This window comes from Ochotona princeps, chromosome 25 (genome assembly GCF_030435755.1).
Source record: "Ochotona princeps isolate mOchPri1 chromosome 25, mOchPri1.hap1, whole genome shotgun sequence".
Taxonomy (NCBI): domain Eukaryota; kingdom Metazoa; phylum Chordata; class Mammalia; order Lagomorpha; family Ochotonidae; genus Ochotona; species Ochotona princeps.
Window position 1 is genome coordinate 29,853,021 of NC_080856.1, and position 27,677 is coordinate 29,880,697.

A 27,677-nucleotide genomic window follows, 5' to 3' on the forward strand; every position below is an offset into this window, starting at 1 on the left:
AGCAGTGAGGGTGGAGGAGGTGATTAACCGTGACGGTGATTGGTGTGAGCTAGGTGTATAGGAGGAGGTAGCTTAGAAGGAAGTTCCAGGTCACCAGAAAAGCATGAATGACTAAGGGGTTGTGTCTGTGTCCTGGGGCTGTGATCACGAAGTCCTGCAAACTGAGTGGCTCAGAACAACGGACACTTCTGTTTCACAAGGCTGGAGGCAGTCTAAAATGAAGGTGTCTGTTAGGCCATGCTTGCTTGGAAACCTGCAGGTGAAGGCTCCTTCCTTGCCCCCTCCACCATCTGGTTTGTGGCAGCACCAGTCCACTGCTTCCCCGCAATGTCACATACCATTGCTCCCAGCACTCCTCAGTCTCCACTCACCGTGCATCTGTGTTTGTGTCCAAAGAGCACCAGTGATATTGGATACAGGCCTACCCTAATGACCTCATGCTAACTTGATTACCCCTGCAAAGACCGTATTTCTAAACAAGGTCATTTCCTGGAGCACTGGGGGTTAGGATTTCAAAATATTTTGGAGAATGGTGCTTTCTGACCCATAGTACAAGTGTATAAGATTCCTGTGTTATAGACTTCATAGAATTAAAGTCAAAGCAACAAGATTAGCCTTTATTCTACATTCTTTTTTGGTTGTTGCTGTTGTGAACGATTTATTTGTTTATTTGAAAGGCCGAGTTACAGAGGACAGACAGACAGACAGGGACATCTTGCATTCACTGATTTATTCTCCAAATGGCCGCAATGGCCAGGACGAGGCCAAACTGAAACTAGGAGCTAGGGACTTCATCCAGGTCTCCCAGTAGAGGACCATCTTCTGCCACTTTCCCAAGCGGATTAGCAGGGAGCTGGATGGGAAGTGAAACAGCTGAGTCTTGAACTATCCCCATAGCAACAGAATTATTGACAGTGCCGCAATGCCATCCACTACTTCTCCGTTCTAAAGTTTGCTGAGGCTCTACACACTAGGTAAAACCTCTTGTACTCTGAAAGACTGAAAGACTTTTTGTGAAAAATTATATGTATTTATGTATATGTATGCATGTGTGCATATATGTATGTATTTGCATGCATATGCATATATGTGTGCGTGTATTTGTGCATCTGTGTATATACATGTATGTATTATGTACATGTGTATATATATTTATATATGTGTGTGCATGTGTGTATTTATGTATATGTGCATGGGTATATATGTATGTGTGTATTTATGTACATGTGCATATTTGTGTATTTATGTGTGTGTATATCTGCATAGGAAAGGCAGAGTTATGGGGTCGCAGGAAGAGAGACAGAGAGATCTTCTATGTGTTGGTTCACTCCCCAGAAGACTGAAATATCTAGGGTTGGACCAGGAATTCCATCCTGTTCTGTTGTGTGTGTTGCAGGGACCCAAGGCCCTGAATGATTGTCCATTGCTTTCCTAGGGACATTACCAGGAAGCTGGATCCAATGTGGAGGAATTGGGACTCACACTGGTACCCATGGGATGCCAATAAGGCAGATGGCAGCTTAGCTGACTGCACCACAACTCCAGCACACTTCCCTCCTTCCCCACCTCATCCCCACGCCCAAGTATTCTAATATTGGCCAGCTTTAATTTTTAATATTTCTTATCTATTTTTACTGGAAATGAAGAGTTACAGAGAGGAGAAACAGAGAGTGAGAGAGAGAGATTTTCCATTTGCTGGTTTACTCCCCAGATGACCGCAAGGTCAGACCTGAGCCAATCCAAAGGCAAGAGCTTCTTCTTGGTCTCCCATATAGGTGCAGGATCCCAAAAACTTGGACATCTTCCTCTTCTCTCCCAGGCCATTATAATGCAGAGAGCTGGATCAGATACCTTTGTCTATACCTACAATGCCATGATGAAGTTTAATTGAAGAATGTTAAACTTGTAACTGCTGCTAAGGTCATATGGGAGGAAATGGTGGAAGGGAGGAAGTGGGAAGGGCAAGGGAGGAATTCTTGTACAAAACTCAATCATGGGAAATAATGAAATTGAGTTAAATAAAATAAGACATTGCATCCCCCCGCCCCAGAAAAATAGCAGAACAGCTGAGACACGAATGAGATCTCATATAGGATGCTTAGCTTACAGTGGCGGCCCCATGGCTAGCTGCCTGAGAAGTGAATACTTCTAGATAAAACAAAAACTGCATACATCATTCCATGCATGTGACTATACACAAGGCAAACCTATGGAATCAAACCGGTGATGATGGAGCATGGCGCATTCTGGGGGGCTGGTGGTGAGGAGGCCACGCATGCATGTGGCCAGGGAGAGTGCGGGTGGTGTTGGTACCTTCATAGTTTGGCTGTGAAGCAGACAGTGCTCTGCACAGAACAAAACAAAACTTTAAAGTGACTGAATCAATAACAAGCCGGATTGGGTCCTTGAGAGGCTATAGAGGGAATTTGTTCTACACCCCCTCCTAGCTTCCAGTGGCTGCCAGCAATCACTGGCTTGTTACAGCGTCTTTGCGTTCACAGATATTCATTCGCCTGCCCTCTGTGCACATGCATTGCTGTGTCTGGATAATGTCCATTTTCTTAAAACAACACAAATCATTCCAGATTAGAACCCACCTTAATGACATCATTTTAATCACTCACCTTGGTAGAAGTCCTATTTTCCAACTCAGAGGCACGGTGGTTAGGTCTTGAGCGTGTCGTGTATGGAGGCTACAACTCAATGCATGACAAGCATTGAAAGGTTTAAAAACAATTTTGATGTGACATTTCATAGCTTAATTCATGACTGAGTACATCTGAAATGGCAGCTAGATAAAGGATGTTAGGGCACTGGGAGCTGCTGGATTCTTCTCTAGCTGTTCCAGTGAGAGTCGCAACCAGCCTCCCTCTGCTGAGCTCTGGTCTCTAACTCTCCATCCAATCTGGGCATTAAGCGAGAACAGAGAAGGGAATTATCCTGTTCCACTAGGACGTATGCCTTTTTTGGCATGAAAAGATAAAGCTCTCTGATGAGAAGCTTCCATCTATGTTTTAATGAGAAGTGACATAGATTAGGAAAGAGATAAAGTAGGAGATGAAAGGCATTCCATGTAGTGGATATTTTTAGCCACAATTCTCCTCTTCCTCCAACTACTCCACCATTAAAAAAAGTAATAATAATAAATTTCATCAGCAGAGGAGGGACAAGAAAATATAAAAGAACACAAGAATTTCCCCCTACATGTGTTCTGTTGTCAGCTTGGTCTAGCATTAATATTAACAATGAAAAGGAGTTTGAGTTAGATCCTTCTGTTAGAAAAATCCTTCTCCCCAACTCTGCACCACTGGTTTAGAAATAACACGTGATAACCATGATGATGATGATAGTAACAGTACTAATAAAATCACACATACACGAACGTTAGCATTTATACAATAGAAGAGTACCATCAAAACTTGGTGGAAATGAAATTTTAGAAGCTGTCATTTAGGTAGTAAGCCAGTTAATGGAAGATTCTCACTCTCACTCCCTGTCTCTCTCCTTCTCTCTCTCCCTCTCTTTCCTTCTTTCTCCTCCTCTCTCCTTCCTTTCTCTCTCTCTCTCTCTCTCAGTGCATCTCAAATAATCTTTTTTTAAAAGAAACAGCATAGTATGAGGCAAAATATTTTTGCAATCTGTGCATAATTTTTCGATGTTATGTATGATTCACAAACTTTTTGAAACTCTTCATATTGCATGGATTTAAAAATCTTAGCACCAAAGTCAACTCATCTTTTACTTTCATTTTGCATGAACTTTGAAAGTGCCCACAGTTTTACCATATGCACAGCACTGTTCTAAGTACCTTGTATATATTACATTGCATGACCATGAGTTAAGTACGCATGTGCATTTCACAGAGTAAGAAAATGAGGCCAAAGCGTTTAATTCATGTGCCCATCTCCTTCCTGCCTGAATGTGGGCAATGACTGGCTCCTGTGTTCTGTCTGCGGGTTGGCTCCTGATGACTCCTCTGGTCTCTCCAGCTTAACATTTCACTATTGTGATTCCCCATGGTGTGTTTTCAGACTCCATCCTCTGGTCTCTGAGTGGGTGAATCTGGCAGCAATTGTGTTATTACATCAGATCCTGCTTAATGAGCAAGCTTCTGGTCCTGGAGGAGTGGGCGACAAAGGGTAGAAGGAATCTAGGAAGGATCTTGGATTCTTCATGATGCTTTACCTTGAATAATCAATCTGGAGACTCAAGCGCTGCTGTAGGGGCACTAAACAGAGGCAATCCATGTACTTCTTCCCCCAATAAGGAGACCCTTCTAGTTTCATTATTAATAGAATATGACTCTTCTATGCAGTTAAAAGATAATACACCTTTTGGATAATCTTTAACTGCTCTGTGTCTTAACTAAATCCTACCCTGTCTGAGTCACAGAACTGAGACCCAGGAAGAAAGGAGTGAGCTGCATTACAGGTGGCCACGTGATAGCTGATTTGTGCTCCTTCTAAGCTTGAGCAAGTGGTGCCACACGTAGGCATCTACACTGTAAGTATGAACAGCCACATCCATCCGAAGTTACCGCAGAGAGCAGAGGAGACCTGTCTACCTGGCACCTTAAACACTGCATACTTGGGGATAATCTTCATTAAATAGGCTTTCTCTCCCTTTCAAACTGTCTGGTTCATCCATTCAAACTAAAGGTTAGCTGGTCCTACTTGTTCCTCATTTCATTTCAGTTACCAATGTTACTTTTTTTTTCTTAAAGATTTATTTATTTTTATTGGGGAGGCAGATCTACAGAGAGGAGACGAGACAGAGAGGAAGATCTTCCATCTGATGCTTCACTCCCCAAGTGGCCTCAAGGGCTGGAGCTGAGCCGATCCGAAGTCAGGAGCCTCTTCCAGGTCTCCCACACAGATGCAAGGTCCCAAAGCTTTGGGTCTTCCTCGACTTTTTTCCCAGGCCACAAGCAGGGAGTTGGACGGGAAGTGGGGCAGCCGGGATTAGAACCGGCACCCATATGGGATCCTGGTGCATTCAAAGTCAAGGACGTTACCTGCTACGCTATTGCGCTGGGCCCATCACTGTTTATTTTAAACTAGACGATGGTGGTGGTATTTGAAGTTCAGCTTAGAGTGCACTTCAATCCAGTTTCAATGAGGACTGATATATAGCAGAGTCGGTTGTTCATCAAAGTAAGGCATCTCAACCTCAGAAGAACAAAGCAATTCCTGGGGCCTCCTGTGTTTCACCGAGGTCCTGGGGAGATCTGAGGACCTCGAGTCCCTTTGCTAGACTTCAGAGAGTCTCACTGGAGCAGATGAGCATAACACAATGACAGCTGGGAGACAACCATTAGAAAAATCCAAACGACCGTCATGTCCTGGCTTGGGGTCATGCTCACTTAACCTCTCTGGGCCTGTTTCCTCAAAAGTGACAGAGCAATTATTATAGTGCCTACCTCACCAAGATGATGGAGATCAAATTAGTTCCTGAGTGTGGTGAAAGTGTTTTGTAAAAAGTTGCAATTTAATATCCCTTGGATGGTTCTGAGTTTATGAGTTGGCTCCAAAAACAGCTTAGCCACTAAATGGGATGGGATTCGCAGGACAGCCCTGCAGACACAGATCATAGCAGGCAGACGTCTCATTTTAATTTGGAAGCTACTCTCTGTTGCACCAGTATCAAAGGGGGAAAGTGTGGTTCAAGAGGCAGGACACTGTGAGCAGAGGAGAAAGGCGTGGTCGAAGATGGAGACCCAGAGCACAGAGGAGGGTCTCTTGCAAGTGGGTCAGAGGCAGAAAGATGGACAGGCACACGGATCTGAGTTTGCTGTAGAAAAGTGCACCTCTAGATGCGGGGGTTTCTTCGAGATTCTAGAAGTAGCACACACTGATCTACACCACCCAGTTCTGCATGTGCGGTACAGCAGCTAGGGTGGGCCTCTTTGGAAGCTCCTATCAGAGTCGCGGTACAGCAGCTAGGGTGGGCCTCTTTGGAAGCTCCTATCAGAGTCCCGGGGTTTGAATTCCACTGCTTTCCTTCTTCTAGCTACCTGCTGATGCGCACCCATGGGAGACCCCAGTTATGTCCCTGATTCCCAGGTCCTATTTTGGGCCCAGCCCTAGTTGTGATTGACAATGGGAGAATGAACCAGCAGATGGAAAGTCCGCCTGCCTCTGTATCTCACATAAGCTAAAAAGCAAAAGTTAGGACTAGCTATTTTCTGACAACTTACTTAACTCTTTGAGAGCTTTGCAAATTTGAATTTCCTTGACTGCATTTCTGGCTTTCAAAAAACACCTTTCCTAAACAAACAAACAAACAAAAAAAGAATTATTTTCAGAATTAGAATTGTGAGGGACTTTTTGTTTCCTTGTTTTGGTCTGGACTTAAAATTGCTTTTTTGTTGTGGTTGTTTTCCAAAACAGTAATGGTAGCCTACCCAAAATGGATTCTTCTCCATCCATTGAGGGTTTATTTTCTGCAGCTTCCTGTATCATGCCACCCTTCCTGGGGCCTTCTTCCCCCTTTTCATTATGGATGAATTGCGCATGTTGGGCCCTGAGACAGGAGCCTTCTCTCTGGCCACTGCCCATGACCTAATAAGGGAATGAATGAGATCCTAGGTGAGGTGAGGGAGGGAGGCTGCAGAACGTGTTTTTGCTGATTGAGAAGGATAAGGTGAGGTTTGGCTGGTAGTGTGCTGGTTTGGCTGGCTCCCCACCCAGTCCTCTTACTGACCCCCTCCCATCCGTTTACAATTCAAATCCTGTAAAAAGCAGACTGGAAGAATTACTTTATCACTGATCTTTAGTTAAACTTTCCAGATACTGTCCTGACACAGTTTATCCGTGATGCAAAATGATAGAAATTGGGGTTTCTGTGATGTTTTTATTGTTCAGGGAGACAGTTTCTGAGTTCAATATTCTTGGTCACCAGGTGATACATGCTGTAAAGCTGACCAGATTGGTTGAGGAGAGAACAAGGGATTTATCGTAGATATGCTGAACCAATGTTTGATAATGAATTGTAAGAATTTATCTGCATAGTCATTTTTAACTTTTGCTTCTTAATATTAATATAAGCAATTTTAAAAAACAGAAGGGCAATAAAGAGGCTTCAACATGCTCATCTCCATGTACTTCCTTTCTGCTAACTGAATGCTTGCCTGCAACCCCTCTCGCTTCTGCTCTACACTTCTCAAAGGCTCTACACTGCTCAAAGGCTCTACATTGCCTTTGAGCCTGAGGACATCTGGTCTGAACCATTCTACATCACTCCTTATGAATCGGTGTTTCTCATCTGACTGCAGACTCAATTCCCGTATACGACTTTAAAATGTTCTAATGACTGGCCTGTAACCAACTCTTCTCTCCACCCCCCTTACCTTCATCCCTGTCGCTGCTCTGGGAGCCCTGACCTCACTGGTCTGGCCAGGCAGCAGGGCTGCTCAGAGCTGCCCCAGATGATGCTGAATGTGAAGGCAGCCTGTGCTAGTAACCTTCAGGAAAGCGGCCCTGAATGCACTCTGTATTGTAGCATCCTGCCCCACCCATTGCCAGGCTCCTTTTCCTCCTGCCATTTGGAAAACTTAAGAAAATACAATATAGATATGAAACAAGTTAGACGGGTTTCTTCTTCGTTTGGTTGGTTCAGTTCCCTTGTTTCAAACCCAACAGTAGAGGATTGTGTATTCAATCGAGATCAACTTCTAAACACATGGGTATTGTTTACACTTCATTTTCCATGAATGTAAAAATTAAATGCTCTGCCAAGTAGCCAAAACATTGTATCCATTTCAAAGTCATTGGGCGTGAAGTTATAATTTTCATGCTTTCTCTGTCCTTTAGTTATTTCATTTAGTTAATAAACGCCTTTATTTGCTTTTTTTTTTAATATTAAGTCAACTTCACATCCAGAAATAGTGAAACTGCTGCATGCAGTAAATATAGGTTGATATGACTGAGGAATTAGAAAAAATTAAGACTACTCATCTTCAAAACAAGAAGATAAGAGAGTACAATGTCAGTATAGGGAGGAGTTTTGAATTTTCAAATTCTCATGGATTAGTCCGATGTCTAGAATAACTCATTTCTGTTACAGTACTTATCAGATATTTCATTACCAGTGGAGAAAGGTCATTTAGGAATTTAGAAATTCAAGAGAGCTGACTGCACTTGAAGTATAAATTAGGTCATCATTATCTTAAAATCGATAAGATAGGGATAGGTGGCAGTATCCAGGAGAATAGATTAAATAAGAAGAGTTGAGGGGAAAAAAAAAAAAAACCTAGGCAACACACAAAAGAGAAGATAGGCAGAGAATCAGAACATTTTGAAAAGGAAGCTAAAATCACCAATGTCACAGCTCTCCATGGCATCAGGTAAGATGTAAAAAATTTACATCCATGGTCCCACTTTGTAGGGGCGCCTGGATTCTTTGTTCCAAACTTTTGTTCTGGAGAGCAAAAGCAAAAGTGTCCTTGTGAAGTTATGGCTATTAATGCCTGGATCAAAAATATCAAATAGAGTTAATGCAGTGCTCTTAGAAATACGTACTACCATTTGAACCGCTCCTTTGACATTCTGATCCTCTGGGAAAATTATTATGATGTCTGGAACCATACATAATCACTTCATTGGCTATATCCCAAGATGAGTTTAGGTCAACTACAAAGTAGATTAAACTAACTTCTAAACTGAACTCTGAAATTGAATGTGAAAGTGTAAGACAGTCCATGAATCAGCTATCTTGGGTTATCTTAATGAGTTGCGCATTGAATCACAAAGCAGGCTGCAGTACATGACAATATTTCTAAAGGACTGGCTAAATCAACCGTATAGTTCATCTACTTCTATTAAATTATTTTCATGTTCTACAGACGTTATAAAAGGTTAAAACCAACGCAGGACTTGATCATTGAAAGAGAGAGAACATAAAGAGATCTAAGAAATTTTCAAGGGCAGATGATGAAGGAGGTGTTATGGGGGGAGGGAAAGACGTGCACTAGGGTGGCAAGAAAATGTAGAACTTCTGCTCTATTCATGAGCCAAGCCACAGCCAGTCACATGACAAAAAGACAGGCTAATGGCACATGCGCATGCCTATACAAACACACACACGCTTTGAAGTAGACCAGAGTCCATAATCCACTTGGAAAATACCAGTCTGACTTTAGCTCCTGGTTGTTAAGAACATTCAAAAGTCAAATATCTTTCCTGTCCTCAGCCATCTGGTTCTTCTTGCCATTGGAAAACATTCATTCTTCAGCTCTGAATTCAACTGTACGTACTTGCAATATAATGCCATCTCCAGAGAAAAGAGCACAACCATGAGAAATAAATGTGTGATAAAGATGTTAAAACGTTTGTGTTATGCACTAATGAGCAAAATAGATCAGGAACCTACTTTGGCAACTCTGTCAAAAAAAAATTCTGGCTGGTAATGACTTTCAGCTTTTGGCGGAAAAGAATTGAGAGAAATGTGAAGAGTTGGGGTTCTAACCTTTGTATTTTTTATAATGCCTATTCTGGCTCTTAGCTGCACTTTGAAGCTGCCTCTGTAAATCTATGATCATGCTTCTTTTCCATCCCTCCATAGTAACAAAGTTGGAATCCGAAAGATCGTTTCTTCCCTTGGTGAATCATCAGGCTTTTCATAGTGAGACCCATAAAAGAATGAACCCCCATGCAACATAGGCTAGTCCTAGGCATTCCTATTTCATGCCACAAGCCAGCATAGAGTGTCTGCCTCTCCAGTTGTCCGTGTGGGTGTGTTCATGTGCTTCTCCTACCTATGTTAGAAAACTTCAGCATTTTCCCAGTAATACACATGAACCAAGTATAGAATTGTCAGTCCTTTCCTAGACATGGAACTCAGTCAGCCATGATCAATCTGCACTTTTAGAAAACACTGTTGTCCTCTATTTGACACTCAGACTTTTCAATGGCCTCATTCTGACCTCTCTGTCCTTCCATGTTTCGGTTTCCAAAAAAATGTCATTACGACTTCAACAGTCCAAGTCATATTCAGGGACATGGTAAGCTAGCCTTCAGAATTGCCATTATTCAGTGTTCTAACAGCATGCACCTATCTTGAAAGCAATTACTAAAATATTTATTAAATAACTACTTTATGCAAGCACATTGGGTAGGGAAGCTTAGAAATGTAAAAATGGGCCCAGCATGGTAGCCTAGTGGCTAAAGTCCTTACCTGGTATGTGCTGGGCTCCCATATGGGTGCCAGTTCGTATCCTGGCCACTTCATTTCCCTTTCTGCTCCCTGCTTGTGGCCTGGGAAAGCAGTCAAGGACAGATCAAAGCCATGGGATCCTGCACCCACGTGGGAGACGTAGAAGAAGCTCCTGGGTCCCAGCTTCGGATCAGCCGAGCTCTGGTCATTGTGGTCACTTTGGGGAGTGAACCAGCAGATGGAAGATCTTTCTGTTTTTCCCTCTTTGTGTAAATATAACTTTCCAATAAAAAAAAAAAGAAATGTATAAAATACCACACCTGCTTTCAAGAACCGAATGACGCAATGTGGCAGATAAGCAATGACAAGAAGGCAACAAGATAAATAGCTAAGACAGCTACAGATATTTCGTAGACAGGAAGGTAGAAGAATCTTGTACTTGAGCACACCTTGAGAGAAGCTTCTGGGTTGAACTGGAGAGGAGACACATTTCGTAAAGAAAAGAGCATGAACACGTATCAGGAAGTTGAAAGGAAAAGAATGCTGTTTTGATTTATCTGATGTGCTTTCTGGCACTTTCTGCTTCTCTCCGGGGGGATTTTCTGACCATGTTTGGCAGGTGTTTGACCATGTTTGAAACAAGAGCGTGAGCTCCACTCCCAGAGGGGGTTGCAGAGGGCCATACCGCATCCAGCAAACTGGACAGGTGGAATTATAGAAGATGGAGTGCAATCTTTCTTGAAATAGAGTCATACTTAAAAAGATTTTTGCAGAAGCTGCAGACAGAAAAAGTCATTCAGAAAGCAAACTTGAGGGACTAGAAATCCTGGCAGAGCCGATAACAGATTGTGTGTGGCCGAACACGCTTCACCTGCTCCTCCCGGAGAAGGTGGGCTTCCAACAGAAAGAAGTGAAACTGCTCTTCCTTTCTTTCAACTTTATTGAGAGACAATTCATATATCCTACAATTCACCCTTGGAAAGTGGTTCTTAGGATGCTCACAGAATGGTAGAGAACTATCGCCATAATCTACATTAGAACATGTTCATCTTCAGAGGAAACTCATGCAGAGAAGGCATTTGGAAAACGACCTCTGTGTGTGGTGATTGTGTCGGTGAACACCATATAAACATGTAGCTTTTCTATATTGATCTTTTAGCTTGCAAACAACACTTTCTCATTTACTGAAAAATCCCTCCAGGTGAAGTATGTTAGTAGACTTGGAAGTAATGCTTTCAAAATGTAAAATGAAAGCATCTTTGGGTTGCTTTGGACAAACAAGTGATTAACATAAATTTTCTAAGCAAATCACATCAAAAAACCTGTGTGGTTAGTAAGGGATATTTAATATCTCAAGCTCATGATTCAGCATGCCTCGCCAACAATGCGTTCCTTTCATTTCTGACTATATATCTTTTAGGGGCTTTTTGAAAAAGATTAAGCGCTGTCACTTAAAACCCAGTGCCAAAATAAACTGAACTTAGAACCACACCTTCAAATTATGGACTGTGATGTGTTCAACTGAGATTTTTTTCAGAAGTAATGCGTTTATGATTAATCATTACTTTCAAATGTCTTTGTTTCACCATCATTCTCTCCATTAAACCTTCTGTTTGTGATGTATAGCATCCTTAAACATTTAAATGGCATAATAGTTACATAATTTGTAAATTAAAGAAGATACAGAAGAGGAAAATCCAGAAAGTTCATGGAGAAGTAAAATTAAAAGATGAGTTTATTTTAGTGTAAAATTAAAATCTATGTGTTTTAAAATAATATGCATACATACATAGGTGTCAGTGGAACATGTTTACTCTTTTTAATCGATGGGCGCACATTTAAAAATTTTTTTAACAACCATTGACTTAGATCAGGAGTAAGCAGATCTTCTTGTAAAGGGCTGAATAGTATATTTTCAATGCTGTGGCACTGAAGGGCAAAAGCAGACAGAGGCAATGTGGATATGGTTATGTTCCCAGAATCCTTTACTTACAAAGATGGGAGGTGGGCTGGGTTTTACCTGTAGAGTTTGCCAATACCTGGCTTAGATGACTAAAAAATCTGTGTGAATCTGCACAAAACTCCTATGTCAGAAGGACAGCAGGTGTGGGAACTTAACACCGGGGTCAGTCCTGATTTTGTAATTACTTGTATGACTCACTTCTTGTTGGTGAAATATGCAACTGGGATCACAGTAACCTCCACAATTCCTTCTAACTTTATTCATCTATGATCCTAAGATCTCAGTACCTTTCTGCAGCAGTTGGGAACTGATTTGGACACAGAAGAAGTGAAAATCCCCATATAACTTTCTGTGTGCAGCGTGAGTGCAGTGGTGGAGCAGGTGGCAAGAATTTTAAAAAGGCAGAAATTCCATGCTGAAAAATTGCAGGGCATGGTTTATTGCTCTTAGGAGCCCCCCACGGCACTACTGTTTTAAATGAGCATAGGATTTGCTGAGCTCAAGCGTCCTCTCATAGCTAGGATTTATGGAGCCCCTGATATTAGGTAGCTGGCCCTACTTTCTTTTATTTCTTGGAGAAAGCTGCAGCATGATATGAGACACCTGCGGAAACCAAAACCGAAAAAGCTTCTATGTGTGCTCCTCAAGGCCTCTTCCTCATAGAGCCACACGGCCTTTGGAAAGAATCTGTCTCGTTCTGCTTTGCAAAAGGCTTGGTCTCCCTTTCCTGGTTATTAGAAGACATCCTTCTGTATGTGCCAAGCACAACTGGAGCTTCACTAATGCCCTTCATATCTTGCAGGCCCCAGCCAGACTAAATTGTTTGCTTTTCCATGTCCGTATTTTCTTACTCCGTAACTTGTTATTTGCGTACTCTGCCCGTGGAAAGGTTCTGTGCCATGACCCAGCCCACCATGCCAGCCATCCTAAAAGCTGCAGTTCAAAACCTCCAAGAAGCCTTCTAATTCCTTAGCAGCAACTGTCCTCTTCCCCTTCTAAATTATAAAACACTTTAACTAAATGTCTCCTATAATATTCATCAGTTTTTCTTTGTGACTTCTTCCCTGTATTATGGATCTTAGCTTCCCTCACAGTTCATAAACTCTGAAGGAGTTGACTTCATCTTCGTTTCTTCCCTCTGGAATTTGGGCAAAGTAATTGTTCACCAAGTATCTGTTGAGTGGATGCATAGCTTTGGTCAACTGGGTGCCTGTGTGCACATTAGAACAGCATGCATAATCAGCCAGCATCCTGCCACCACGAAATTCTGTCCTGGTATCTGGACTATTGCTCAGAATGCAGTCCTTCCTGTGACCCCCTTTGCTGACCATCACACAGCACCTGATGTCCTCCTTGCATTGCACTGCCTACCCCTGAAAGTACACGTTGCTCATGAGGCAGTATTCAGGTGGAGGAGAGGCATGCACACACAATTAAACACGCAAGTGCTGTATGTCTGTCATTCGCAATTAGAAAACGTAACACTTTAGGTTAGAACTAGTTGTCTTCATTATTGAAGTAGTTCCTCCTTTATCAGGTAGCTATTTTAAGGTTTTGATGATTTCATTGTATCTAGTCAGAAAACAGTATAAGCCATATTGGTTGATGACCTACTATAGGGGTAGAAATCTATAGGCCCTTCAAGTCAGTTAAATGGTGCCCAACAATATATCATCCAAACCCCCTTCTCTCGAAAGCATACTTCTGAGTCTTAAGCTATTGGTGATTCAACTCAAAAAGCACACAGAAATGTGGATGCATCATTATTTACTAATACCCGTCCTGTTAAAATGTTCCTTCTAGGAACTCATAGGGAGTATTCAAGCATAGAAGGTTTTATTTGCTGAGGTTGGGTTTTCATCAGATCACAGCAAATGGGTGTCTGGGTTTTCCTCCATGTTGAGCTGGCCCTGTCATAAGCAAGGTTTCCACTGATGTAGAAAGATGATCCCAGAGCAGAGCAGAGCAGAGCAGACGCCTTGACTTCCTTTCCCAACGGTAGGAAGGTAAGGCTCATTAGCAGTGGTTGGCTGCTAAGCTCCTTACTAGAATAAATGTTCTTTCCAATGAGCCACGTCCAGGAGGTGGCCCTTCGTCTTCTATTTCCTGAATCCACTCAAAGTTTGTCTTTCTGCTTACTACCATTTGTGAACAAAACTCCTCGATTCCAGCACATGGGGAGTCAGTGTGAGCCAACTGGATGGTAGATAAGTTTGTGCAATGCCTCTGGAGTCAGAGAGGCAGCAATTACCCCCAAACATGCCTTTTTGTTAGAATGAGAATTGGTTCTTTTACTAGCGGTGCTGGAAACAACGCCCGAGTGTCCTGTCCATCAGTGGATGAGAGCTCTTTGCTTCTGAAAAAGACATGAGGGGCACAAGGGGAGGGGGAGGGGAGTGATGGGAAGCCGTGCCACCCGGCTGGAAAGGAGGGCTGGGAATAAGGAAATGAACAGTCAATCTTGTTCCAATTAGGAAAAATGAGAATGAAAGCAGAAAAGCTCCAGAGGGCACTTTTCTGGGAGGGAGCAAGCATAAAAAGCCTGTTAGGCAAATCCCTTGTCCATAAATTTCCCTGCGTTAAGCACTGGCTGTCTGGGTAGGACACGGAGAATTCATGGGGCTGACACAGGATTCCAGACATGACTTAGCAGGATGCGCATGTGTGTGCCGTTTCCGTCAGCATGTCTGCAATGCCGTTCCCTTACTGGGAGTCCTGTAATTAGTCACAGGCTTATCATCTCCATTTAAGGACATCTTGCTTTTGTTTTTCCAGTTGCTTTATTTCTTTTGTCAGTCGTTTGCCATTGCCATAGCAGTACTATAATTTGAAGCTTCACCATATAAAATTATAGATTGTATTTAGAGTATCACACAACTATTTCAAATTTGGGGAAAAGAGTTGAATCACTCTGACACTCACCTTAAATGGCTTCATATTTTTTTTAGAAAAGATTTATTTATTTTTATTGCAAAGTCAGATTTACAGAGAGAAGAGACAGGAAAATCTTCCGTCCCATGATTCACTTCCCAAGTGACCGCAACAGCTGATGCTGCGCTGATGCTGCGCTGATCTGGAGCCAGGAGCCAGGAGCCAGGAGCCAGGAACCTCCTCCAGGTCTCCCACGCGGGTGCAGGGTCCCACGGCTTAGGGCCGTCCTTGACTGCTTTCCCAGGCCACAAGCAGGGAGCTGGATGGGGAGTGGAGCTGCCGGGATTAGAACCGGCACCCATATGGGATCCCCGGGGCATTCAAAGTCAAGGACATTAACCGCTACGCTATTGCGCTGGGCCCATGACTTCAGAATTTTTCATTTGAAGATGGCAGCGGAAATTTCTGTTCGTTAATATACTTGTGGTCAGATGCACCCCAATCTGTTGGTGAAAATGTGGGGCCCTTCCCATATTCTGCTCAAGAGCAAGTACTGGCCAGTTATATACCAGGTCCGTATCTTTATCCAACAGAAAGAGCTGACCAGCTGTAGACACCTGGGTCTCAATTATCATGTTCTACTTTTAAAAAAAAATCTCATTTTAGACAATGCTTACATAGTTGATCAGGGTGGGAAGGATCAAGGGTCAGGAAAAAGTGAGTGCAATCATTGTTTCTGAGTTTTCCAGTTCTTTTTCCTGATTCTGGGGGGAGGGGGAAGGAACCAGGGGAGAAGTTATGTTCTACTTTTTAAAAATAGACTAAGCTCAAGGTTTCTTGCTATTATGTATGGGGAACCAAGATTATCCTTTAGTGGATACGAGAGAGCAGCATTGAGTCAGATCTTATTTTTGACTGGCAACATCAAGAGCATAGATTCCTTCAGAATTATATCTAATTAATATTCTTATTACCTAAGATTTTTATTAGACAAAGAAACCTAGATTGAAGATGAAGAAAAGGTAACATTTATGAAAATGCAAGTAGGAATTTGGCTTATGTGTTTTAGCAACATATTTTGACTTCGTTGTTGCTATTAAAGATTTATTACGTGAAATGCGCAGTTACAGAGAGAAGGAGAGACAGAGAAAAAGAGGGAGAGAAGCGTCTTTAGTGTGCTGATTCTTTCCCAATTTCTCAGGCTGGGCCAAGCAAACGCCAGGAGCCAAGATCCAGGAGCCAGGAGCTTCTTCTGGAACTCCTGTGCGGGTAAGGGGCTCAGCTCTTACGCCATCTTACACTGTTGGACACTAGGTCGTTAAAGTTCAGTAGCCAGGACTTGAACCAGTGCTTGTATGGGATACTACCACTACACGCTGTAACTTAACATGATGTACACCACAGCTAGCCCCTAGCTGAAGGGATAGAAAAAAATGTCTGGTTATTTTATTATCGTTCTGGACACCTAAACATTACTCTTCTTCTATACCATTAGTCCTCTTTCCTTACCAACTCTTTATAAACATTTCTAAGTTAAAAAGCGAATGTTTGGGGATTGCATTGTAGCATTTCATTTTAAGCCATGGCTTGCCACTATAGCATCCCACATCAGTGCTGGTCCAAATTCCAATCTTTCTGCTTCCATCCAGCTCCTATTACTGTGCCTGTGGATATGGACCAAGCACTTGGACCCCTGCCACCCACCCGTGTGGGAGATCTAGCTGGAATTTCTGGCTCCTGGATTCTGCCTGGGCCAGCCCTGGCAATGTTGGACTTTTGGGAGTGAGCCAGTACATCTTTTTCTGTCTCTCCCTCTCTGTCAGTTTGCCTTCCAAATGAATAAATAAATAAATATTATATATATATATATTTAAAAACAATGAATGTTTATATTTGAGCAAATGTATTGTTTAACAGGGTGGGGGTAGATAACCCAGTATAAATTCAGTCCTGTTTGTGACAAAAATAAATAGAGTTTAGTTTATCTCAGGAAGCTGACGTGGAATTGTCCCACCAAAATTCGTATCTAATGGGTTTGGCAGATGCATTCTCTCTTTTAAAAATAAATGTGAGAGGGGGGAAAAAAAACTCAAAAAAAGACTCCATTACAACTCTATCATTTTATTTATACTGAATGTCACAAACTATTTATGGATTTTTTTTTAATTAGAAAATGGCGTCAGTTAAAGAAGAAGTCAGACATCTGTTTCTTCCCAAGTTTAATTCAAAAAAAAAAATCTGGGGCTTGGCAGCATGGCCTAGTGGCGAAGGTCCTCGCCTTGATCCCATATGGCCGCTGGTTCTAATCCCGGCAGCTCCACTTCCTTTCTATCTCTCCTCCTCTCAGTACATCTGACTTTGTAATAAAAATAAAATAAATCTTTAAAAAGAAAAAATCTGGAAAATTATGTTTCTTATCCATTGCTACAAACTATACCTATCCATATAAACATAGATGAATTGCAAACACATAATATTTAGGGAAGACCTAATCACAAATTGTACATTGTTCGACATTTTAAATAGCACAGTTTAAATTTTTTTTTTATTATTTTGGGATGCATATCATAGCAACAAAGCTACAAAGAAAAGCAAGAAAATAATTCAGATATCCTGAAAAATTCAGTCTATTGGCTATTTAGAGATTTTTAAATGAGATATGGATGGGACCGAAGAACACATAACGGCCCCTAAAGGATTGATGCTATTTAAGTTCAATAGCAAGTACATGGGTATTTGTTTTATTATTATCTTTAAAGTCATTATAACCTACAATTATTTGCAGGTAAAGTGTAAGTCTCTTTCTAAAAATCCAAATAATCAGAGTTCAAATTATTAAAATTTCTTGTGCTTATGTGCATAGATTCAGAAATGAGTCTGTGAGTTTGTGGATCTATTTACCTGGGGCAGGACCATTCTAGAACAGTTGGAACACATGGGGACCTCTATAGCTCAGAATTAGAACTCCAGTATTAACTGGTAGCTACTAGCAATACCTGATCAACACAAGCCCATCTATTGGTTGGACTGGATGTTGCAATCATAAGAATGTCACGGACCAGCCTGTCATGATCTGTGTGGATGTGAGAAGCGGTTTGTTTCACTGTCTGATGTTTCTCTCCGCTCCCCTCTGCAGCACATGTTTCACCCATTGCGGTCTGTGGTTGTGGAAACTCTGTGATTATGGGATGTCCCTGTTATATAAAGCAAATGGCAGGCTGCTAGTGATAACGTGTGAGGACATACATACGTAAAACACCCGGGTTTGTGAACATACAGGTGTTATGAGGGCCAACCCAAATGCATGGTTGGTAAGCAAACTTTAGTGACTTATCAGTGTGTGCGTGAATGAGCTAATGGAGAACAGGTTATGCCTTTACCCCAATCAAAGGCTCAACACTGAAACAGCCCTGAACTGACAGTGGATCAAGCACCTTTCTACCTTTCAACAACAAGTTGGGGATATGTTTGAATTCTTCTAAATCAAAGGAGCTTTCTTTCACTCATTCTATACTAATTACTAACAAGCCCAACCATTAGCTATTAGTCAGTTTCTAAACATATTCTGGCCTGAAACAGATTTTTATCTTTTCAATTATTTATTTCTTCATTGTAGTTTTTTTTTTTTAATGATTTGCTTTTAAAGATTGCAAGGAGGAAAAAAATGCAGGGCAGGATTTCATGTGCATTAAATGAAACCACAGTCTCTTGCAGACACCACATATAAACATCATATTTGAGAGCCTGGAATGTTTCTGTAAACTCCTTTTAACTTTCAAACATACAGTAACTCTGCAGGGCACATATGACTCATTTCAGTAGCTCAGGATTTTCCTTCCTAATCACAGCACGGCCTGAGTTTTTGCTAAGAGCGTTAGCAATTTACAAAGCTGATTGGATATGTTTGAAGAATCTGCTTGCATTTCACATTGTGAAAGAAAACCCCTGGGGTTTTGGATATATGAAAAAGAGGGCTGAAAGTATGTGTGAGTCATTTTGCCTCCAGATTCCTTAGCAGCAGATTTTCAACCATGTGTGGAATAACTCTGTGAGCCCGAGTCCCTGACATTGCAAGAACCAAACAAAAGCAATTGTCCAGGAAGCTTCTTTTCTTTGAGTCACGTGCCTTCTCCTTGCAGGTATATAGCTCGCATGGGGAATGCGCAGCTACGGAAAGCAGAGAGCAGAGTGGCGCTGTGGAGATGGCCTTGACATTATTATGAATTCACCAGTGGGCAGGTTTCTAGAGGACTTGTTCTTGAACATAGAAAATCCATTCAGTTCATTGGTATTTTTCATGTAGCATTATTTTTTAATATGTAGATATGTATATGAATATGGAAGAAATGGTTAAGGAAAACAGATACTTCAAAACTTGGATTCAATGGGGTCATCTTTAGGTCTTGGGTAATGGGGCCTCTTTGTAGTACTTCAATCTTTTATCTTCTCTGTAGCTTTTCTCACTACAGATCTCTCGGGCTATCTATATATAAACAAGTGAGCGCTCATTAAGGCCAGACAGTGTTGAAGAACACCCAAGGGTTTAAGTGATAGTTCAAAGTCTGTTTCACTAGAGTGGTGACTCTGTAACAATGAAGTTTTGGACACAGATTTCCGGATAAGACTGTCTTATTTGCATGTTTATCAACTTGGCTATTTGAAATGGAGCATGCAACAGCTATTATTAAGGGAAGTTTTACAGAATCTTTGAAATCTGAGTGGACTTGAAATATTTATTCTTCAACTGCAAGTTTCATCTATTGGAAGATAGTGTCAAACAAACAAACGAACAAATATGAGACTCTAGTCTGTAGGTGATGAGAGTAAGGTGTGCAATACTAGACAGATTTTAACAAGTCATCATGAATACTCAAATGATTTAGTTTGAAAATGACCACATCATATACAGTATACATATTAAAAATATATTAGCAAGATTAAAAGTCCAAGCCCAAAGAACTTTTTGGCTATACAGTCAGCTACTCGGAGCAGTACTATAATTCTCAGTAGAAAAGAAGGAAATTTATATCACCATTGACTTAACTGTACTTTTTTTCATTTTCTCTGGGGCTTTAGTGTTCCCAAACGTGTAATGAAAACAAACTTCTCCTTCAATAAAAATGATTATTATCTTTTCTTATCCACTTTTAAACATGACTACCTGCTCAGAGATCTGATTTTCTTAATAAAATATGATTGCTAAGATTTTACTTGAAAATTTGAAGAATGATGTCTCATAGTCTCAAATTTTAAAAAAAGTATTAAAATGGAAAAAAGACAAAATGAAAAGTACTAAGAGCAATATTCTGGGCCCTTTGCAGATGGCTCAGCAGGCTAATTCTTCCCTTACATCCCAGGTTCCCATACAGGTGCTGGTTCATGTCCCAGCTGCTCCACTTTCCCATCCAGCTCCCTGTTTGTGGCCTATGGAAGCAACAGAGGATGGCCCAAAGCCTTAGGATCCTTCCCCCATGTGGGAGACCCGGAACAAACTCCTGGACCTCCTGGTTTCAGATTGGCTCAGTTCTAATCACTGAGGCTATTTCAAGAGTAAACCAGTAGATGGAAGATCTTGCTCTGTCTCTCTGGAAATCTGCCTTTCCGATAAAATTTCAAAAAGCGCAATGTTCTCCAAACCTTAAGAAAAAGAGTTTAAAAAAAAATCCTACTCTGGAAACGAGATTGTCACAAGACTTTCTCCAGTGTCACACAACTGTTGAGAGTACTTGATAGGGAGGATGGAATGAGGGGCGTCGGAGCAGGAAGGCATCAGGTGCCTTACTCTGGGGTCTTGCTAAGAAAGCTTTGCCGGTTCTCCCTTTGTCTCATCTGTCATATGTTTAGAACCCAACCAATCCAAATTGCTGATTCCTTAGTACCTTAGTTACTTTCCATTCTACAACATTTATCTTTAGGCCCAGAATGGCAACAATGTTGTCCTGTTATTTGAATATCAGCCGGCAAAACTATGGTGCTTTTTGTTTATTTTTTTTTTAAAAAAAACCTGTTTTTTTGTTTGTTTGTTTTAAGATTGATTTATTTTTGTTGTAAAGTCAGATATAGAGAGAGAGAGAAAGAGAGGAGGAGAGACAGAGAGGAAGATCTTCTTTCCCATGATTCACTCCCCAAGTGATCACAACGGCCGGTGCTAAGCCAATGGCCACAGCTGAGGTGATCCGAAGCCAGGACCCTGGAGCTTTTTCCTGGTCTCCCATGTGGATGCAGGGTCCCAAAGCTTTGGGCCGTCCTCGACTGCTTTACCAGGTCACAAGCAGGGAGCTGGACGGGAAGTGGAGCTGCCAGGGTTAGAGCCGGCGCCCACATGGGATGCCGGTACATTCAAGGCCCAAAGCTATGGTGTTAAAGAGTAAGATATCTTTGGTATAAAGACTACAGACTACAAGAGTTGTCTTAGTATAGACTTGATTTTTATATCATTTAGCATTATAATCTTTAACCAAAGTCTGAGAAGGAAAAAAGGCCAGTCCTCTGTACTGTTTCATATCACTGACATTATCAAGCACCATCGTATTAACCAGGACTTTCAACATTGTCGGTGTTTTTGCATATGTGTGCTCAGGCATGCACACATACACATACTCTTAGATTACCTTTCTCTTGAATATTCAGTGAATCATTTTGGTGTCAGCGAGACTGGTCTTCCTGCAGAAAGGTCAACCACACCTTTCTCCAAGTGTTTGCAGCAAGAGGCAAGGAAATCCAGTTCTCCAGAAGCAGAGCAGGGAAGTCGGCAAGTCAACTGTCTTGCAATAGCGTGGCTGGGAAGCTCATGGAGTCCCGTCAAACATTTTCTTTCCTAGATACTTGCTCTGTAGCTCACTTACAGATCTTTCCACAGATCACAAAACAATGCTCTTGATTCAAATTCTATCAAGCCTAACTCAGACTTTCTCAGATGACTCACAGAACGTTGGGTTCCCACAGTGCTTTTGAATCATCTGGGAACACCCTCTGCGTTTGTACTGTAGACTACCAGGAAATTGGTTAATACCGACGTCTGAATTTCCACAGAAGGAACAAAATGTGAATCTTTCATGACAGTTGAGTGGCTAGCTATGATTTTTACCAGTCAGCAGCATTTCAAATGTTTAAATCTAGTATGTGGAAAACTAGAAATGTTAACATTCTGTCTTTAACTGAAGGTTAAGGCAGATCTAGTGCTATCCTAGGAGTGAATTAAGAATTCTGTGTGCTTGACTCTTTGGAGAAATTCCACTTTAGGATGGATTAGTTCCTGGAATACACTGCTGGTGGTGTACACATTTCTGGAAGGCATTCTGTCAAGGCATCTCAAAAGCCTTTGAAATGAGTATGATCTTAAACCCAGGAGCTCTAGCTTCATGGTTTTCTAAAATAAATAATTTAACAAATGGTAAAATGTCTCTGTACAGATGTCTTTTAGACATCGTTGATGAAGATTAAGTTGAAAAAACTTTCAAATGTCTCTGAGTCGAAAATTGCCTGCACAGTTCATAGGCTATCTTTAAAAGTACTAGGTAAACATACATAGATTAAGAGATGAGTGAGAAAGAGAGATTTTAGTCCAGGCCGAGTTTTATTAGTCAGGAGACAGTCTGATGGACTGTTGCCTGGCAGGAGGCGGCCTGGGACCACTTCCACATGGCCGGGTGGCCGCATGAGGGAAATGGCTGCCCAGTGCATACGGCACTGGACTTTTAGGCATGGGGGATGGGAGGAGGAAGCAGTTTCTCAGTTTGTTCAAACAGAACACTCATCATGGCAGGTGCTGACCTCCTGCACAGAAACAAGTTCAAGGTGATTTGGCATTCCAAACATTCCTGGATGGGAGTGTCCACTTGGCTTTGGCAGGGTGGTGGAGTCACTTTTGCTCTGCCTAACACGTAGAATATTGTGTTGCCATTGAAATTATGTTTTATTTGAATAGCACTAGCGAGGCATTTATCTTAGTGTTCATGATACTACAAGTGTTACATCTCTGGATAGGATTCTTGATTTTATCCTCCGGCTAGCACAGACCCAGGATAGCAAGGAGGATGGCTCAGACAGTCAGGGACTGTCACCACTAGAGAGGTGTAGATTGAGGTACTTTCTCTCAGCTTCAGTTGCGCCCAGGCCTGGCATTGTAGCGTTTGGGAGTGAAGCAGTGAATGGGAGAGCTCTCCGCTGTCTTTCTATTCTTCTATTCATAATAAACAAATAAGTAAATAAATAAATAAATAAATCTGACAAAAAATTACAAGTAAGTTAAGCAAAGTGTTCGCAAAATCATAGGTCGAACACATAACAAGTTCCTTCCTATTGAAACGAAACTCTATAGGAAATGTCTGTTGAGGGTCTATCAGAAAATCATCCTACTCATATCTGAGTAGCATAAACCCAGGAGGCTGAATTTTACTTTCTTCTTTATACATTTTGTTTCATGTGTGTGTGTGTGTGTTTTAAATTGTGTGTGCCAGTTATGCCGGTTTTGGAATTTTTAGGAATTAATAATTTTCAACTTTTCAATCACAGCAGAAGTATCTGCAGGGAGTGTCCCAGTTAAGTTCCACAGTTACTCAGGCATTTGTCAGACACGATTTCACTCATAAAGTGTGAAGTTCGCTGATAGCCAGCAACTGGGGATGTGTTTGTGATTGAAAATGCCTTGAAACCATTTTGCCTCTCTTTTCTTATTTGCTATGAACAATTTTAATATGCTTCTTCGCTAGTATTACTAAAAAAGACCTTTAAAAATCCAGCCCTGGTAACTGTATTCTAGGAAAAAGGCTACCACTGGACAGTGCTTGTGAATTTTAAGCTGCACCAAGCCAAGAAGAGTTAAAAGAGACACCTGAGACAATCCAGTTGTTCGGGTCTCTCCTCCAGTGTCTAAGAGGAAGAAAGGTTAAGTTTGAGCTAGTAAGGATGTTAATCCAATAGGTGTCAAATCCGAAAGCCAGCAGCGTTCAGGCAGAAGCACATTGGATAGCTGGAATCAGAGAGACAGTAACATGTCAGATTTTTCCAAGTGTAATGGGTTGTTAGGGATTCAAAACTAAGATTTCATGATGATACAGAAGAGTTTGCCTTTAACATATGAATGCCTCCGCCCCCCGCCCCAGGAATATATGTGCCTCTTGCTTCCTTTGGAGGAACAGGGATGGGCAAGAGCGATGAAGGCTTTCTGTTTGATTGGTTTGGGAAGCAGTCATAAAGGACTCATTCTCCTGACTGTGGCTAAAGCTCTCTGCTAAGAAATAAGCCCAGGGCGTATTATCCAAGAATCTGAAGGTGGAAGCCAAACCACTGGCCATTGGCAGGGCAGAGCTTTCAATTGCGAACTGCGATGTGATTGAATTAGAAAGGAACGTTCAAATCCTGTCATTGTGTCACCTCAAATTCAGTGAGTCTGAAATTGATTTCATCTTGCCTCACTACTAAGCAGCTCCCTAACTGAACTTTCCTGGTAAAACCAAATATGACACTGTGGACTGTTTTGCAATTATTTTGTTCGATTGTCACACAGTTTCAGACAAAGTCGTTGAACTCAGCTTAAGCAAAGAGCTCCAAAATAGTAAGACATCGGTTTATAAGCCCTAATCTGTTCATCCATTTACTGCGTCACAATGCTCTTCTCGCCATATTTATGGAAATAAATCATTCCATTTTACAGAATCACAAAGTGAGATTGGATTTATACTAGTGTTCCAATATTAATACAGGATCGTGTTCTGCTTAGAACGTATGGGATCAGATTTTCTGAATTAGCGGAGAATAAACCTTCAAAACTCTCAATCTTATATTTTATGGATGCCTAGGAGAGAAAACTTTCATGCCATTATTATTATTGAAGACAAAAGGAAACACAGATGAATAAAGTACTAAATCTGCCAATACCTAGTTAGCCAATTTTACATGAGAAAATCCTAATTTGAGGTAGAGTCATATTATTGCTATAAATTGTATATTTTTTGCTGTTGATTTAGTTTGCAAAATATTTTGTCATGGTGGCTATGTAAGAACTATGAGCATGTTTCCCAAAGATCTATCCTCTTGGGTTATGTCTACAGTTAACAATACTATATTGTACACTTTAAAAATACGTGGAGAAGGTAGATCTTACGTCAGGTGTTCTTACCACAATGCAAAAAGAATTAATCGCACGAAATGTTTACATGTCTGCATTTCTATTTTTCTATTTGTGGGTGTGTCAGTGACATTGTGAAGCTTCCATTGTAAAAAGCAGCCCTACACCATTCCCTATCTAGACAGCCACCAAGTCAGCCTTCCCCTGGGTCAGCTAGTACTAAATGCTTTCTTGGTCTTCTTTATCTCCGTAAGAGTTAGTCTCACAATGGTCACCAGGTTAACCAGGTTATTTTATATTGAACTTGGGCTTCGCTAGCTCCCTGGTCCCAACTTATTTATTTCAGATTAAGTATTAAGGGAACAAATGCAAAATAGTATCACTCTGTATGTAATTTTCTCAAATAGGCTGCAGGTGAAACTATAAATCCCAAATCCCATGGAAACCTGTGAAGCCTGTCTCCTCTGCCTGCCTCAACCCTTAGGTTACCTAGTTGTAGACCAGTGGCAATGCACCCAGCATGTAGGTTACAGGGCCCCAAAGCATGTGCTGGAGATGAGAGGGGTCCTTGGCGAGAGCTGTCACTCCTGCAAACCGTGCTAGTTTGGTCACCTCCTGCCATGGGGAAATAATGCTCCATCAAGCAAAGAAGATGTCCTGCTCCTGATTTTAGCTAACCATGTTGGCTGATCAACTCCAAGTCCCTGTTACGTTGGGCAGCTGGATTCTCTTCTGACTCTGGCAGTTCTTTACAAATAATTCACACAGTATGCCAAATTCTTTTTAAAGGTATTTTGATTATTTTTGGTTCAATATTCTGGGTATTTCCTTCTCATCCTTATATGCTGAAAAATCAGCTTATAAGGAAATGCTAATCTGCTAGCTCACCATCTCTGAAGGTGGCCTCTTTGTATGTCGATATTTTAGTTTTGAAGTGTTGTTTACTCATTATAAATTGTCCTGACTATTGTACTAATGCTCTTCAAGTATTTAAAAATGTGGAAACAAGGGCATTTAGCATACCTGTCAGAGCAAAGTCATCTCTCTTCATGGTAACCTGGGGTTACCTTGATGTCAGCTCCTGCCAATGCAGCCCTTGGAGGCGGTGGGGAGGGCTCAAGGAATTGGGTTCCTGCCACCCAGGTGGGAAAGCTGGTTGCATTCCTGACTCCTGGCTCCAGAGAAAGAGCCACCAGTGGGTGTGCAATCCCCTACCTGCTCTCTCTCTCGTCCTCCAACTAAAAAATATTTTAAAACACTTCTTAAAGAAGAAAATAGGTTGGACCTTGGTGCAATATTCGAGTAGCTAAAGTCCTCACCTTGCATGAGCCAGGATCCCATATGGGCACTGGTTCTAATCCCAGCATCCCAGCTTCCCATCCAGCTCCCTGCCTGTGGCCTGGGGAAAGCAGTTGTGGATGGCCCAAAGCTGTGGGAGTCTGTACATGTGTGGGAGACGCAGAGGGGGCTCCTGGCTTCGAATCGGCGCAGCACTGGCCGTTGCGGTCACTTGGGGAATGCATCTGCTGATGGAAGTTCTTCCTCTCTGTATATCTGACTCTCCAATAAAAATAAATAAATATTTCTTTAAAGAAGTAGGTCAGTAGAGTCCAAACTTAAGGAACTGAACCATCCTTTCAGAAATCTGAGGATAATCAAGTAGTCAGGTTCTGAAAAACCTGGGATTGTTTCTGCCAAGAAATTGGTGAAGGCAGTTGGCAGCAGACATGCTCAAGAGATTGTCTTTGTAATCTGTAGAATCGCCTACCAGAGGAATGACGATGATGAAGAGGAGGCAGCCCGGGAACGGCGCCGCAGAGCCCGCCAGGAAAGGCTGCGGCAGAAGCAAGAGGAAGAATCTTTGGGACAGGTAGAAGTGAACGCCCAGAACAGGTAGGTACTGTCCTTTCCTAAATGGACACTTCTTGGGTTATGCCTTAACCTGTCTTTTGAATGGAATTTGTCAAGTCCAGCATTCCCCTTACAATCCAGCTCAACTCTTTTGCAATTACCCTACTTGCTGAATAATCTTTTGGTCATTTTAGGCAACTCATTCATTATACCGAACAGCTAAGGTGATTCAGACATTAGGACCCCACTGTTCTCATTTCTACCTCACCCCAATCCCATCCCTAGAACATATCCCAGTTGGAAGTTTTTATTGAAAGCCTGTAATTTGTAATTTACTAAATAAAGGTCGGTTACAATTTAAATAGGAAAAATCATGCCTTTATATTGCTGTTGCACTGAATTGAAGATTTATTAGTTTGTAGAGTCTTCCATGCCCAGTGGTAACAGATAACACTTGTATTAGGAAGTGCTTATGAATTGAAAATGTCTTTTTTTCTAATATGCAGACTGAATCAATATTCTCCAATTACTGTAATATTCAGCAAAAAATCAGAATCCTATTTAATTTACTCAAACACCCTTACATTCACTGCTACTTTGTTTTCCTATTCAAACCCTGGTAGAAATTAAGGAAGTCAAGCGTACTGAATATGTTCAACGTCCTTCAGAAAGAGTTTTGGAACAAAAGAGAGTTGCATGGTTCACTTTGTTAGTGGACACTTTGTGTCATGTGTATGGCACCACAGGCCAGAGAAAGGATGACATTCCAAC

The 27,677-nt window shown here is 41.5% G+C and overlaps 1 protein-coding gene across 5 annotated transcripts in view; it reads left to right on the top strand.

Annotated features, from left to right (window-relative positions):
- The window catches only part of CALD1 (caldesmon 1), a 178,382-nt gene that overhangs the window by 114,935 nt on the left and 35,770 nt on the right, over window positions 1-27,677 (top strand). For all 5 annotated transcript variants that reach the window (XM_058681350.1, XM_058681349.1, XM_058681352.1 and 2 more), the window contains one exon: window positions 26,814-26,948. In XM_058681350.1, the coding sequence (XP_058537333.1) occupies window positions 26,814-26,948 (135 nt within the window). The remainder of the gene's footprint in view (window positions 1-26,813; window positions 26,949-27,677) is intronic.